Here is a 14,488-nt window from a genome sequence, read left to right as displayed (position 1 = left end):
CAGACCCCATCAGAAAAGCACCCCTCCACGACTATCCTCTATCTTCTCTGAGAAAGCCAATTTTGTATCCAACTTGCCAACTCACCATGAATTCCATGCAACTTAATCTGCTAGACCAGTGTACCATGAGGGGCCTTGTCAAATGCTTTAGTAAACTCCATGTAGACAACATCCACTGCCCTGACGTCCGTCATCTTCACTTCTTCAAAAAACTCAAGTTTGTGAGTCAAGACATCCCTTGCATAAAGCCATATTGACTATTCCTAGTAAGTCCATACTTTTCCAAATGCAAGTAAATCCTGTTCCTAAGAATCTTCTCCAGTAATGTAAGGGTCAATAAAACTCCACTAAACTTTGAACATAGTTCCCAATGTGTATTATGGCCAAGTTTCATGTTGATGAGATTTGCCCGTTATCAGCGGTAAGCAGTAAACATTTAAAAATTGAACAATCTCCAGTTAGCAGCTGCTTTTCCTGCTAGTTAGCAGCAGCTGTATCTGCTTCTCAGCACAGAGGTGATCAAAGTTTAACAAGGTGCTGACAGCTGATTGCAACTGCAGCATGAAATCCAAGTGCCTAAAGTCAGCAGAGTTTTGTCTGGAACTGAGATCAGAGCAAGAACTTAGTGAACTGTTTGAGTACTAGAGAAGTGGTGCCTTTGGAACTGACTCCTGTATTGGGGGTGAATATGTAGTACAGGCGCTACTTATGATAACTGTTAACAACTGTACTGAGATCAGATCAATGTTCATCGTGTCTTTCAGCAAGGATTGAGAGTTCAGACTTAATGAGGTGCTGTGATTGATTGAGTTTTATGTTTTGTTTTACGTGTAATTTGTGCTATTGGGCTGAGAGGTTCATCACAGTGTCTGCCCTTACTGTGCATGGAGCTGGAAACAAACATCAGCCCTCTGTCAGCTTCAGTATTGCCCCTATCCATTGAGCTAGCTGGATGAGCTACATTTAAAGAGAGAATTCTTTTTAAAATTGCCTAAGAAGTGATTACCAACTGAGGTTTGCTGTATGGATGATGTGTGGAGGTATAGATTTCTCACTGAGTCTGACAGTGTCTGGGAGCTGACTTAACTTTTGAAATGAAACGGTGGCAGGACACTTCAAAAAAATGTTTAACAAGGTGTGCAGTTACTGAGATTTATCAATAGATTATAGAGTATCAAAACAAAGAAGTTGTAATGAACCTTTCATTGAATTCTGATTTGGTCTCAGTTGGAGTATTGTATCCAAATCTTTTAGTTTGATTAGAGAAGTTAGGACTGTTCTCTTGAGAGAAGGCTAAAAGTTTCCTTGACAGACATGCTGAAAATCATGTAGTGCTGAAAATGTGTTGCTGGAAAAGTGCAGCAGGTCAGGCAGCATCCAAGGAACAGGAGAATCGACGTTTCGGGCATCAGCCCTTCTTCAGGAATCGAAGGTCGATTCTCCTGCTCCTTGGATGCTGCCTGACCTGCTGCACTTTTCCAGCAACACATTCTTCAGCTCTGATCTCCAGCATCTGCAGTCCTCACTTTCTCCTCGAAAATCATGTAGTGTCAACAAAGAAAGGGACCATTCCCCAATGGCAGGAAGATTGAGACTAGTGGTACCAATTTTGAAATGAATAGGAAACAAACTGAAGATGAGAGAAAAAAACATTCTCCATGCCTGAGTGGTTGGGATCTCGTGTGCAGACTTATAGAATCATACAGCATGGAAACAGCCCCTTCAGTCCAACTTGTCTATGCCAACCAAGTTTCCCAAACTAAACTAGTCCCACTTGCCTGCATTTAGCCCCTATCCCTCTAAACCTTTCCTATTCATATACCTGTTCAAACATGTTGTAATTGTACCTAAATCTGCTACTACATCTGGCAGTTCATTCCACCCTCTTTGTGGCAAAAGTTCCTCCTCATATCCCTTTTCAAATCTTTCTCCTCTCATCTTTAAAAATATGCTTCCTAGCTTTGAACTTGCCCCACCCTAGGGAAAAGACATTTTTCTATTTACCTTACCTTTGTCCCTTATGATTTTAAAAACATCTAAAAGGTCATCCCTTAACCTCCTCCCTTCCAGTGAAAAAAGTCCCAGCCTATGGTTCTAACTCGAACCTTCCACTCCTGGCAACATCCGGGTAAATCTTTTCTGAAGCCTCTAATTTAATAATATCCTTCCAAAGCAGGGTGACCAGAACTGAATATGTACTCCGAAAGTAGTCTCTGTAACATCCTGTACAACCTCAACTTGATATCCAACTCTAGACTCGATCTGAGCAATGAAGGCAAGCATGCTAAATGGCTTCTTAACCCCTTTGTCTACCTATGATGCAACTTGCAAAGATGTATGTATCTCAGCCCATAGGACTCTGTTTGACAATACTACCTAGGGCCCTACCATTAACTGTGTAAGACCTATCCTTGTTTGTTTTACCAAAATGCAATACCTTGCATTTACCCAAGTCCTTGAAGGGAAACACTTATGGGAAGGGTCAGAGCAGTGAGACTGGTTAGGTTGCTCTTGCATAATGGGCGGCACGGTGGCACAGTGGTTAGCACTGCTGCCTCACAGCGCCAGAGACCCAGGTTCAATTCCCGCTTCAGGTGACTGTGTGTGGAGTTTGCACATTCTCCCTGTGTCTGCGTGGGTTTCCTCTGGTTTCCTCTCTCGATCCAAAAATGTGCAGGTTAGGTGAATTGGCCATTCTAAATTGCCCGTAGTGTTAGATGAAGGGGTAAATGTAGGAGAATGGGTCTGGGTGGGTTACGCTTTGGCGGGTCGGTGTGGATTTGTTGGGCCGAAGGGCCTGTTTCCACACTAAGTAATCTAATCTAATACTGCCAGCATGAGCTCCACAGGCTGTATGGTTTCTGTCTGTGTTGTAACTACAATTCTATTCATCCCTACCTCCTTCATTTATCCCTGAATTCACATTACCTGTTCCTTTTTAGTGATGTGATTGCTTGGTGTTTGTGAGAGATTGCTGTGCTCAAATTGGCTTTTAATGTTTCTCACTTTAGAGCAATTAATTGCGACTCTTGGTAGCATTCCTATGTCTGGGCCAGAAGGTAAAATTCAAACCTCACCTGCTTTAGAGGTGTGTCATACACATCTGAATAAATCTATTAAAAGCTATCTACAGCAAATGATTAATTTTCATTAACCCAACACCCCCTGATGCACTGTCATTGATTTGAAAGGCTTGTAATTGAGCTTTAAGAAGGTTATCCTTCTGAATTCTATTTACCTATTTGTTGCTGACTTTTGGAATTTCCTTCTCCAGATTACACCATATTGGACTGTATTTATAGTGAAGTGAACAGAACATACTTTGTTTTGGATGTGATGTGTTGGAGGGGTCACCCAGTATATGATTGTCAGGTCTGTATGATAGTAACATTAAAAAACATCTTCTTTCCTACTGCTCCACTTATTCTGTATTATAATCATTAGGACATGGGACATCATTAAGATGTTTCATCTACTTAACAAGCTCCATACAATGTGAGTCTTAAATAGGCTAACATCTAAAAAGAATAAAATCAAGTGTGTTTTCAATTTGGCAAGAATATTTTTTATTATTGACCATCAGCTTGATTTAGTTGATAGCCTAATTTCTGAGTCAAAAGGTCATGATTAGACCCAAGCACGAAATATAGATGCATGGTGCAGTATTGATTGAGTTGGAGGGACCATTAACTTTGAATTTGAATCTCCATCCGTCTGCTCAAGCAGCACAAAATGTCCTGAGAATGGAGATGACTTATTGTATCCTGGGCAACATCTGGTTATTTTGAGAAGCAGAAGGGTCACCTTGTTGTTTGGGAACCTTGACTTGTATAAGTTGGGTGCTATTTCACCTACAATATAAAGGAATGCAGTTCATAATGTAATGCATTGTAAAGAACTTTGGTCGTGTCCTCAAGATATCACAGATGCTACAGTACTGAAAGTTGTTTAATTCCTTGAATGAGTTTGTAAATAATTATTTAGCGAATCATTTTTAGTTACTTATCTTTTTTTTTAATATAGACAGAGTTCAGATTTTTCTGGCTTCAGTCAAAATTGGAAGAGGAAGGCAAGAAGCTGGCTGAGATAGTGTCTCGCAATCCAGTGAGTGCTTCCACGTTTTCTTATGGCAAGATTTGCGGATTCTACTCCAAACAGATATTTACATCTGTAGGGATATCATTTATTATCATTAAATATGGCCTGAAGGGAAGTCTGAAACCTAATGGAATAAGGGAAAGATAGATGGGATATATTAATTGACGATTAATTTGGTGTGAATTGATTGTATAAATATGAGGAGCTAGTAGTCAGTGGGCTAAGAATTTTGTCATAGAATTACAGAATTCTTACAGCGCAGACTGAGATAATTCAGCCCATTGTGAATGCATGGGTTCAGTCCACTAGTACCAATCTCCTGCCTTTTCCCCATATTCCTGCATTTGATTTCTGTCAAAATAATCAGCCAATGCCCTTCTTGAACACCTCAATTGAACTTGACTCCCGTACATTTTTAGGCCATGCGTTTCTTACCCTAACTACTCACTGTATGAAAAATGTATTTTTTTCTCACACCACTTTAAATTTGTCTTTTTTAAATATCGACCAAGTTCATATTTTTCTGGCTTCAGTCAAAATTGGAAGAGGAAGGCGAGAAGCTGGCTGAGATAGTGTCTCGCAATCCAGTGATTCTTTTTTTTCTTGTACTAGCATGAACAGCTTCTCCCTATCTAGTCTATCCAACCAGCTCAGAATTGAACTTCTATCAAGTCTCCTGTCAGCTGCCTTGTCTTGAAAGAGTACAGTCCCAATCTGTTCAATTCTCGTCAAAACTGAAGTTTCTCATTTCTGGAACCATTCTTCTAAATCAATTCTGCACCCTCCAATGGATTTACATCTTTCCTGTAATGTGGTGCCCACAACTGTACTCAGCACTCCAGCTGAGGTCCAGCCGGGATCTCAAGTTCAATGTCACCACCCTGCTCTTGTACTATATGCTTCTGTTAATAAAGCTGAGAACACTTTGCATTATTAACTTCCCTGTCTGCCTGTCCTGCCTCCTTCAATAATCAAGCACGTTGGCATTCAAGACCCTATCTTGTGCCCCCTTTAGCATTGTACCCCGAGTTTATATTGTCTTTCAATGTCTTCCAACCTCTCCCTTCTCTGCATGGAACCTCATGTCACCTACCCAAACACTACACCAACTTATCAATGTCCTTATGGAGTGTGGTTAAGTGAAATAAAACTCTCATTCGACATATGGATTTGAATTCTGAGTCAAAACATGAAGTTTCTAGGTATGGCTACCCACTCCTGTTTTCTGAAAGTGAGGCTGATGACCATGTGGATCTTTATCTATGAATAAATAAATCATATTTTTAAATGTGATTGAGTAATCAGTTAGGGTGTGATTCATGGAATGTCGTTAACTGAGCTAAAACACCCATTAAAAGTGTGGAGTTGAAGTCTGTTCAAGAACAGTTATTGTTTAGTGTGTAATATAATTATTCACTTTAATCTGTCAATTTTCAGGTATTACAGGCATAGAACAGTACAGGCCCTTCAGTCGTCTATGTTGTGCTGACCTTTTCTCCTACATACCCTTCATTTTACTATCATTCATGTGCCTATCCAAGAGCTGCTTAAATGTCCCTAATGTGTCTGACTCTACTACCACTGCTGAGCGTGCATTCCGTGCATCACCCACTCTGTGTGTAAGGAACTGACCTCTGACATCTCCCCTAAATCATCTTCTAATCACCTTTAAAGTTGTACTCCCTTGTGATAGCCATTTCTGCCCTAGGGAAAATAGACTATTCACTCTATCTATGCCTTTCATTATCTTGTACACCTCTATCAAGTCACCTCTCACCCTTCTTTGCTCCAATGAGAAAAAAACCTAGCTCCCTCAACTTTTCTTCATAAGACATGCCCTCCATTCCAGGCAGCATCCTGGTAAATCTCCTCTGTACTCACTCTGAAGTTTCCACATCCTTCCTATGATGTGGCGACCAGAAGTGAACACAATATTCCAAGTGTGGTCTAACCAGGGCTCTTTAGAGCTGCAGCATAACCTCGCGGCTCTTAAACTCAATTCCCCTGTTCATGAAAGCCAACACACCATACACCGCCTTAACAACCCTATCAACTTGGGTTGCAATTTTGAGGGATCTATGGACATAGACCCCAAGATCCCTCTGTTCCTCCACACTGTCAAGAATCCTACCTTTAACCCCATATTCTGTATTCACATTCAACCTTCCAAAATGAACCACTTCACACTTTTCCAGATTGAACTCCATCTGCCACTTATCAGCCCAATTCTGCATCCTATCAATGTCCTGTTGCAACCTACAACGGCCTCCGCACTATCCACCACTCCACTGACCTTCATGTCATTGGTAAACGTACTAACCCACCCTACCACTTCCTCATCCAAGTCATTTATGAAAATCACAAAGAGCAGAGGACCCTGTGGAACACTACTGGTTACCGAACTCCAAACTGAATACTTTCCATCTACTACCACAATCCTGTGTCTTCTGTGGGCCAGCCAATTCTGTATCCAGACAGGCAGGTTTCCCTGTATCCCATTCCTCCTTACTTTCTGAATGAGCCTACCATGGGGAACCTTATCAAACACTGCATGTACACCAAAAAGGCTCTGCCTCCTTCAACGTGTTTGTCATGATGCAAAGATCACTGCCAAAGGCATAGCAATCTCTTCCCTCTCCTTATGTTTTTCAAAATTTTCAGTACATCCTCCTCCTCAACATCAACCTGTTTGAGCATATCAGTCTGTTTCACACTGCCCTCAGAAATGTCAAGGTCCCTCTCAGTTGTGAATACTGAAGCAAAGTATTCATTAAGGACCTCCCCTACCTCCTCTCACTCCAGGCACAAGTTCCCTCCACTATCCCTGATTGGCCCTACCCTCACTCTGGCCATCCCCTTGTTCCTCGCGTAAGTGTCAAATGCCTTAGGATCTTCCTTAATCCTGCTAAAGCTTTATCATGCCCCTTCTAGCTCTTCGAAGTCCATTCTTCAATTCCTTCATGGCTACCTTGTAACCCTGTAAAGCCCTGTCTGATTATTGCCGCCTCAACCTTAAGTAAGCTTCCTGCTTCCTCTTGACTAGATGTTCCACATCCCTTATCGTCCAAGGTTCCTTCACCCTATCATCCCTTCTTTGCCTCAGTGGGACATACCTATCCAGCACTATCAGCAAGTGCTTCCTAAACAACCTCTTCATTGCTGTTGTGCATTTCCCTGAGAACATCTTTTCCCAATTTAGGTGTCCCAAATCCTGTAATAGCCTTGTAACTCCCCCTCCCCCAATGAAATAATTCCCATACTGTCTGCTGCTGCTATCCCTCTCCATGAGTATAGTAAAGGTCAGGGAGTTGTGATCACTGTCACCGAAATGCTCTCCCAACGAGAGATCTGACACCTGGCCTGGTTCGGTGCCAAGCACCAAATCCAATATGGTCTCCCCTATAGTCAGTCCTTCTGCATATTGAGTCAGGAATCCTTTCTGGACATACCTGACAAAAACTGCTCCATTCAAACAATTTGATTAGCAAAGCCATTCCTCCACCTCTTCTGCCTCTCTCCCTATTCCTTTTGAAACATCTAAACCCTGGAACATCCAACAAGCATTCCTGCCCCTGTGATATCCCAAGTCGGCACAACATCGTAGCTCCAAGTGCTGATCCATGCTCGAAGTTAATTAATCTTATTCCTTCTTACTTGGGTTAAAATAGAGACACTCCAACCCATCACACTGACTGCAACTTTGTTCATCAACTGTCTGTCCCGAATCACAGATTCTCTGCACACTGTATCTTGCTGTTCAGTAGTTACTCCGTCTTCCGATCCATAGCAATGGTTCCCATCCCCCTGTCAAACTAATTTAAACCTTCCTAAAGGACTCTAGCAAACCTCTCGCCTAGGATATTGGTATCCCTCCAATTCAGGTGCAACCTGTCCTCCTTGTACAGTTTCCACCTTCCCCAGAAGGTATCCTACTAATCCACATATCTGAAGCCCTCCCTACTACATTAGCCCTGCAGTCACTCTCTGTTCCTCGCCTCACTAGCACGTGGCACTGGTAGCAGTCCTGAGATTGCTACTCTGCTCATCCTGCCTTTTAGCTTCCAAGCTAACTCCCTATATTCTCTTTTCAGGCCCTCATCCCTTTTTCCTAGCCATGTCGTTGGTACCAATGTGTACCACAACTTCTGGCTGCAGCGCACCTTCCTTATACACAGTGGCTCTGAATTTCAATTCAGCTTGGTAGACTGGGGTCAAAGTCTCTTTGTAAAAGATGACACCATGGGAATCCATCATATTAGACTGGCCATAAACCTGACCCAAACTTGTCAATACTCACATGGGTTGTAGGATAGTTAGTACTGAAATTGAAATGTCACTTTAATCAGATGCTGGTTTGCTTCTGTGTTGGGAGTTCAGAGAGCTTCAGTCCTGTGGCAAGCTGCATCTTAAATATATTGCTGATGAAATTGTTGCTAATTTCTAGCACTGACATCCTTCATTTGACGAGCAGAGAATAATTTCCTTGTCAGCTGTGGAGCATCATTATTAAAAGTGTGAACAATCAAAATTAAATTCCATACCATATTTTACTTCCAAAGAAGCTGAAATAGAGAGGAGTTTGATTCAATTGTGCAGAGTCACAGGACGTGGGCATCACTGGTTAGGCCAGCATTTATTGGTCATTCCCTAATTGTCTTTGTTAGACCTCAGCTGGAATATTGTGTACAGTTATGGGCACCACATTATAAGAAAGATGTAAATGCATTGGAGACCCAATTGCTGTGGGTCTGGAGTCACACAAAGGCAAGGCCAGGCCAGGTGAAGTAAAGATGGCAGATTTCCTTCCCTAAAGAACATTAGTGGACCAGATGGATTTTTCCTGACAATCAGTAGTGTTTTCAGACTGTTAATTCCAGATTTTTTAAATTGAGTCCAATTTCCACCATCACCGTGGCGAGATTCAAACCCAGCCCCCAGATCATTACTGGTGCCTTTGGATTAATAGTCTAATCATAATACTAGGCCATTGCCTCTGATACCTACTTTGCGATCGATTAAAGGGGACACAGTGTAGATTCACCAGTGACATGTAGACTTAAAAGAATAAATTAGGACTCTGGCAGGTTGCATGTTTAGTTGATTTGATCTAATGAAGGTGTTTAAAATGTTGGAATTTAATATTTTGTGGTTTTGAAGCTTGAAAGTTTGTAGCAAATTATCATAGCCAGCAGTCTTTCCCTGGTACGCAACCAAAATACTGCAGATGCTGAAAATCTGAAACGAGAACTGCAAGTGCTCAGCAGGTCAGGCAGCTTCAGTGGAGAGAGAAACCGAGTTAATATTTCGGGGCAATGGTCTTTCACCAGAAATGAAAGAAGTTACTCATGTTCTTCTGTTGGTTTCATTTTTATTTTAGTTCTGGCGTAATATATCAGATTTTCCTTAGGCAGTAAGATTGGTAACTTGTGAAAGAAAGTGTCATTTTTACGGGGCACGTATTTGCTTTGTGTTAATGATTGAGGTGCACTTTACTAATATATTCAGAATTTGGGAAAAGATTTGTAGCTCGGGTGCTCATTGTTGTGGTTCTATTCGCCGAGCTGGGAATTTGTGTTGCAGACGTTTTGTCCCCTGTCTCGGTGACATCCTAAGTGCTTGGGAGCCAAGTCTGCAACACAAATTCCCAGCTCAGCGAACAGAACCACAACAATATATTCAGAAACCTACTGTTCTATGCTAAACGTAAATGGGCCTCCTATTTGAACAAGGTGCTCTGTCTCATCTATGCAGTTAGAAAGAATGTTTATAAAATCTTGAAGCAATACTAGAAAAGTGAACATGGAGACATGTAAACATGGAACACAATTTTTTTGATTTGAAAGGAAAACAGCCTGGATGGTATTTTGGCCCAGTCCTGAACCTTTGTCATAACTCAGCTGGTTAGGCAGTGAAGGATCAAAGACTGAAACCTTGTTCTTCTAAACATACAACTTTTACATACATACAAACATCTCGCTTACCATACACCTTGCATCAATTTTGCTGCTATTTTTATGCTTTTGGGTGCTCAAATGATCAGATTAACTAATTAGAGGATCACCGAATTAACCCATTAGGGACTGGTTCTTTAACAAAACCTAAATATTCAAAGGAAACTTAGAAAACTAAACTAAAATGTCATCCCTGGGGTTGATGCACTCAGCCACTGCAGTGCCTATTGGTCATAGGAGGGTTCAAACATCCCAGTGGACACTGCACGCTTCCTTTCCAGGGGCATCCGGAAGATGCCCTGTGTTAGAGCACAGATGAGCCCCCAGTTAATACTCACTACCTTAAAACTGTTCACAATAGCTGCTGTGAAGAAGTAAGGAAAAACGGATGAAAGCTGATGTGTACTAAGTGAAAGGAAACGTAATGTTGGGACAGAAATTACAGTCTGCAGTTCCAAAATCAAGGTTGAATCCAGAAGCTATGAAGAGTCTAATTGTCAGTTTGAAGAACAGCACCTCATCTTTCAAGTGATTGATGTGAAATATTTGATGTATTTAAAGGGAGTCTAGATGACATGAGGCAGAAGGGAGTAAAAGATTAGGATAATGGGTGGGTGGCTGGATTCTTGAGTGGAACATGAACATTGACATGCACTGTTTGGGAATCAGGCTCCATTCATCTTTTTTTTTAAAGGTGTTTTTGGCCTGTAAGCCAGTAGTACATTTGGAATGTCAATACTGTTGAGAAGTACAAAGGTCACTCTCTCTTCTCTCCACAGTTTAAGTTTGTGGGCCTGCCAAGTTTGCCATGTACACCAGAAGCCATTTGCCAGACTTTGGCTGCAGTTTATCCATTTGAGGTAATTAAAACTGTTCTAAACATGTCTCTACATGTTTCATTCCCTCTCCTCTACTCGGCTTTTCTCTAAGTAGCTAGTTCTTTCCCTAAAACACAGCAGATTATATTTTTCTATTACCTCCAATTAGAGTAACATAGATTGCTGAATCTCAGTTGTGATTTCCAAATGAGTTCATTGTTAGAAATGTTATGATTCTCCTGTCATAAGGGAACTGTGATGTATGATAACTCCATTTACCATATTCCAATACACTGGCTTTTCATTCCATTTTAATCTCTGCCATGGTTCACTGGGTTATCAAGGTAAAAACAATGACTGCAGATGCTGAAAATCAAATACTGGATTAGTGGTGCTGGAAGAGCACAGCAGTTCAGGCAGCATCCAACGAGCAGCGAAATCAACGTTTCAGGCAAAAGCCCTTCATCAGGAATCTGAGGAAGGGCTTTTGCCCGAAACGTTGATTTCGCTGCTCGTTGGATGCTGCCTGAACTGCTGTGCTCTTCCAGCACCACTAATCCAGTCACTGGGTTATCATTCTAGTCTGAGTTAAAAGCTTAAATGTTTATGTCCCACTGCAAATGCTTGAGCAGAAAATTTGGGGTGGGGCTGGGGAGAAGATAGCTGAGAGTGCAATAGGTGGTTGGAGGTGGTGGTAATGGTGATAGGTTGGAGAGGAGGGTGGAGTGGATAGGTGGGAAGCCACATTGAGAGGTAGGACAGGTCATGAGGACGGTGGATGAGATGTTAAACTGAGACCTTGTTTGTCTCTTCTCCCCAGCCCCCACCACCACCACCATCACCCACCATACACCACCACCCACCAAACACCACTTTGAAGAAGAGCAGTGGAATTATCGACAGTACTCTGACCAATGTGTCTGTTGACCATGATCACTAAAACAGATGACCTCGTCATTTTCACATTATTGCTTGTATTCCCTTCAACATAACAGTGATGAGGATTGTTTAGCTGTGACATGTTTAGGGAAAGGTGCAATGTAAATACTATATATCTGTTTCCTTTTAACTTTTTTATCTGATCGCTCCCTTTTGTTCCCTTGTCCTCATTTACTCATTCCCTTTTTGACACAATCTTGTCTGACACCAGACCCCTCTTTCTGTTTGCGTGCTCATTCAGTATTTTAATCATTTTAAGTGTAAAAGGAGTGTGTCAGGATGAATGTGTTTAAGAAACTGAGGTCCCATGTTAAGTTGGGTCCCCCTTCCTCTCCAGAATAGGTGTGTGATCTGAAATGTGCCTTGCAGGTGGATGGATTGCTGTTCTACCACAAGCAGACACACTACACCCCGGGGAGCACGCCGCTAGTTGGCTGGCTGAAACCGTACATGGTGGCTGACATCCTTGGAGTGGCCGTCCCGGCCTGCCCTTTGTCCGTGAAGCCTGAATATGCCAACTCACAAATGCAACAGATAATCGAGCTGAAAAAGAGCAAGACGGAGACCGCTGGGTTGGGCCGATATGAATTGGAGCATCTCTCCACTCCCAAAAAAGCTGGATCATCACCCTCTAAAATGGAATTCACGAGTAAAATCAGAAGCTGAGTGACTTGGCTGTATGGACAGTGACTGTTCCAGGATGGCAGATCTCCTGCCAGAAACTCTCAAAGGACCAGCGCTTCCTGGTTTATTTATTTTTAAAATAAAAGTTACATTTGAGCTTTCATTCCAGCAGGCTCTTATTGAATGGGAATTGTTGAGAGATGAGGTTTGGGGCTTGTGCCTTTGCTTGTTCTTGCAGTTTGACTGTGCCATTCAGAGTAAGTGGGTTATTTGTCTTGAGCTTCGGTATGTGCTGTTCCTGTACAAGACTGGTGAGTCAATCATTTGGTGAGAGGAAGCAGAATAACACTCACTGGGAACATTCCCATAGTTATACTTTATAAGGGAGAGGTTGTCAGGGCATTTGTGAACATCAAGTGTCTGTTAGCATTTGGTTCCATCTTGAGCTGAAACCCAATGAGAGGCTTGAGTTATAAGTTAGCTTTTGTTTTAATACTGCAGGTTAGGAACTGGTGCATTATTTTTTGATATTGCAGTACAAAGGTAGATGAGCAAATCTTGTCAGAGGTGTTGGAAATACAGAGGTTAACTCTTAAGCACATTGTCCATTTGGGTAAAACCATACAGATCTGGAAAAGCTAGCCCTTTCTGAACTCATTTGAAGGTGTGCTGCCATTGAGTCAACTTGTCCTGACAAATCTTTCGTTGCCTGCTGGGCACATGTGCAGCTTTACACAGCTTCCAATCAACATTAAATTAAAAATCTCTCAACACCAGGTTATAGTCCCGACAGGTTTAATTGGAAGCACTAGCTTTCGGAGCGCCGCTCCTTCATCAGGTGGTTGTCCATGAAGGAGCTGCGTTCTGAAAGCTAGTGTGCTTCCAACTAAACCTGTTGGACTGTAACCTGGTGTGTGATTTTTAACTTTACCCCCCTGTCCAACACTGGCATCTCTAAATCCAATCAACATGATTGTGTCAGCGTTCCTTCCTGTAATGAATGCAGTTCACTTCTCCATGTATGTGTTTGGTTGATCCTCGGGTCATAGGAAGGTTGGAGATGAGCCATAATTTTCAAAAACGAAGTGTTGCTGCTGGGTTGCTGAATTTGAGGTTTAATGTCTCTTCTTGAACAATTGTCCTCTGCAATATCTCTGTGGAAATGCAATAATTGGTTTTGCTGGAAATCCTGTGTTTTATTTTGTCTGCTTTATCCCAAGCCATTGTTTCTCAAGGTTGATTTATAGCTTTTCTGAAAGTGTTTAGCACTGTGCTGAGGATGATTGATTGTACTATCCACCAGTCTGGTGACCTGCTTTTTAATAAATCAAATTTCTCACTGTAAAACTGGATGTATTTCAGTGTTTGTATGCTTCTTTGTCACTGATCTAATTACTGCTGAGGAATAGGTTTGAGCCAAATTTGTCAGCTTTACTTCTAATTAGCAAAGGGACAGTGGTGAGACAAGAACCTCCTGGAGTCTCTGCTACAAGACTGAGTTGGCTCTTTGTTGACCAATAATCCCTTGAGCAGGGGTAGTACAGCAAAATAACGTGGTGAGAAATACTGAGAAAGCTAAAGCTCACAATTAACCTGATCATATCTACAGAGCATGTCCTGTTGTCGACAGATTTTAAAGCCCTCCTCTGAGCTGGCTATAGAGGAAGGGTTCTATCCTTTTTAAGTGCAAAGTGGGAAGACTAATAGATGGCTGGACTAATTGAAGTCCTCAATAGATAAGTAATGCCGACTTAAGGGACTCAGCTTGGAAGATACTTGGTGTAATGGCATCGGTCTTGGTGGACTCAGTGGGCCAAATGGCCTGTTTCCACATTATAGGGTTAACTGTTTTGTTCACCTGTCCCACCACCTTCAAAACATTGTGCACAAACAATTCCAGATCTCTCTATCTCTGCATCTCTTTTAAAATGATACATTTTGGTGGCAAGAGCAAGACACAATACAAGCCAAATTGTATTTTTTTAAATATAAATTTCATCTGCCATGTGTCTTCTCACCTAACCAGCCTGATAATGTCTTCTAGAAATTATAAAGACC

General features: G+C 41.8%; 1 protein-coding gene across 1 annotated transcript in view; it reads left to right on the top strand.

The window, feature by feature from the left end:
- The window catches only part of snupn (snurportin 1), a 42,485-nt gene extending 28,708 nt beyond the window's left edge, over nt 1-13,777 (top strand). The window contains exons 6-9 of the mRNA XM_072553221.1: nt 3,275-3,372; nt 4,024-4,104; nt 10,829-10,909; nt 12,176-13,777. Of these exons, the coding sequence (XP_072409322.1) occupies nt 3,275-3,372; nt 4,024-4,104; nt 10,829-10,909; nt 12,176-12,472 (557 nt within the window). The 3' untranslated portion in view covers nt 12,473-13,777. The remainder of the gene's footprint in view (nt 1-3,274; nt 3,373-4,023; nt 4,105-10,828; nt 10,910-12,175) is intronic.
- Nucleotides 13,778-14,488: the final 711 nt, after the last annotated feature.

This window comes from Chiloscyllium punctatum, chromosome 33, assembly GCF_047496795.1.
Source record: "Chiloscyllium punctatum isolate Juve2018m chromosome 33, sChiPun1.3, whole genome shotgun sequence".
In the NCBI taxonomy this organism is placed as follows: domain Eukaryota; kingdom Metazoa; phylum Chordata; class Chondrichthyes; order Orectolobiformes; family Hemiscylliidae; genus Chiloscyllium; species Chiloscyllium punctatum.
The sequence above is the reverse complement of the archived record's forward strand: the minus strand, read 5'-3'. Positions and strand labels throughout refer to the sequence as shown.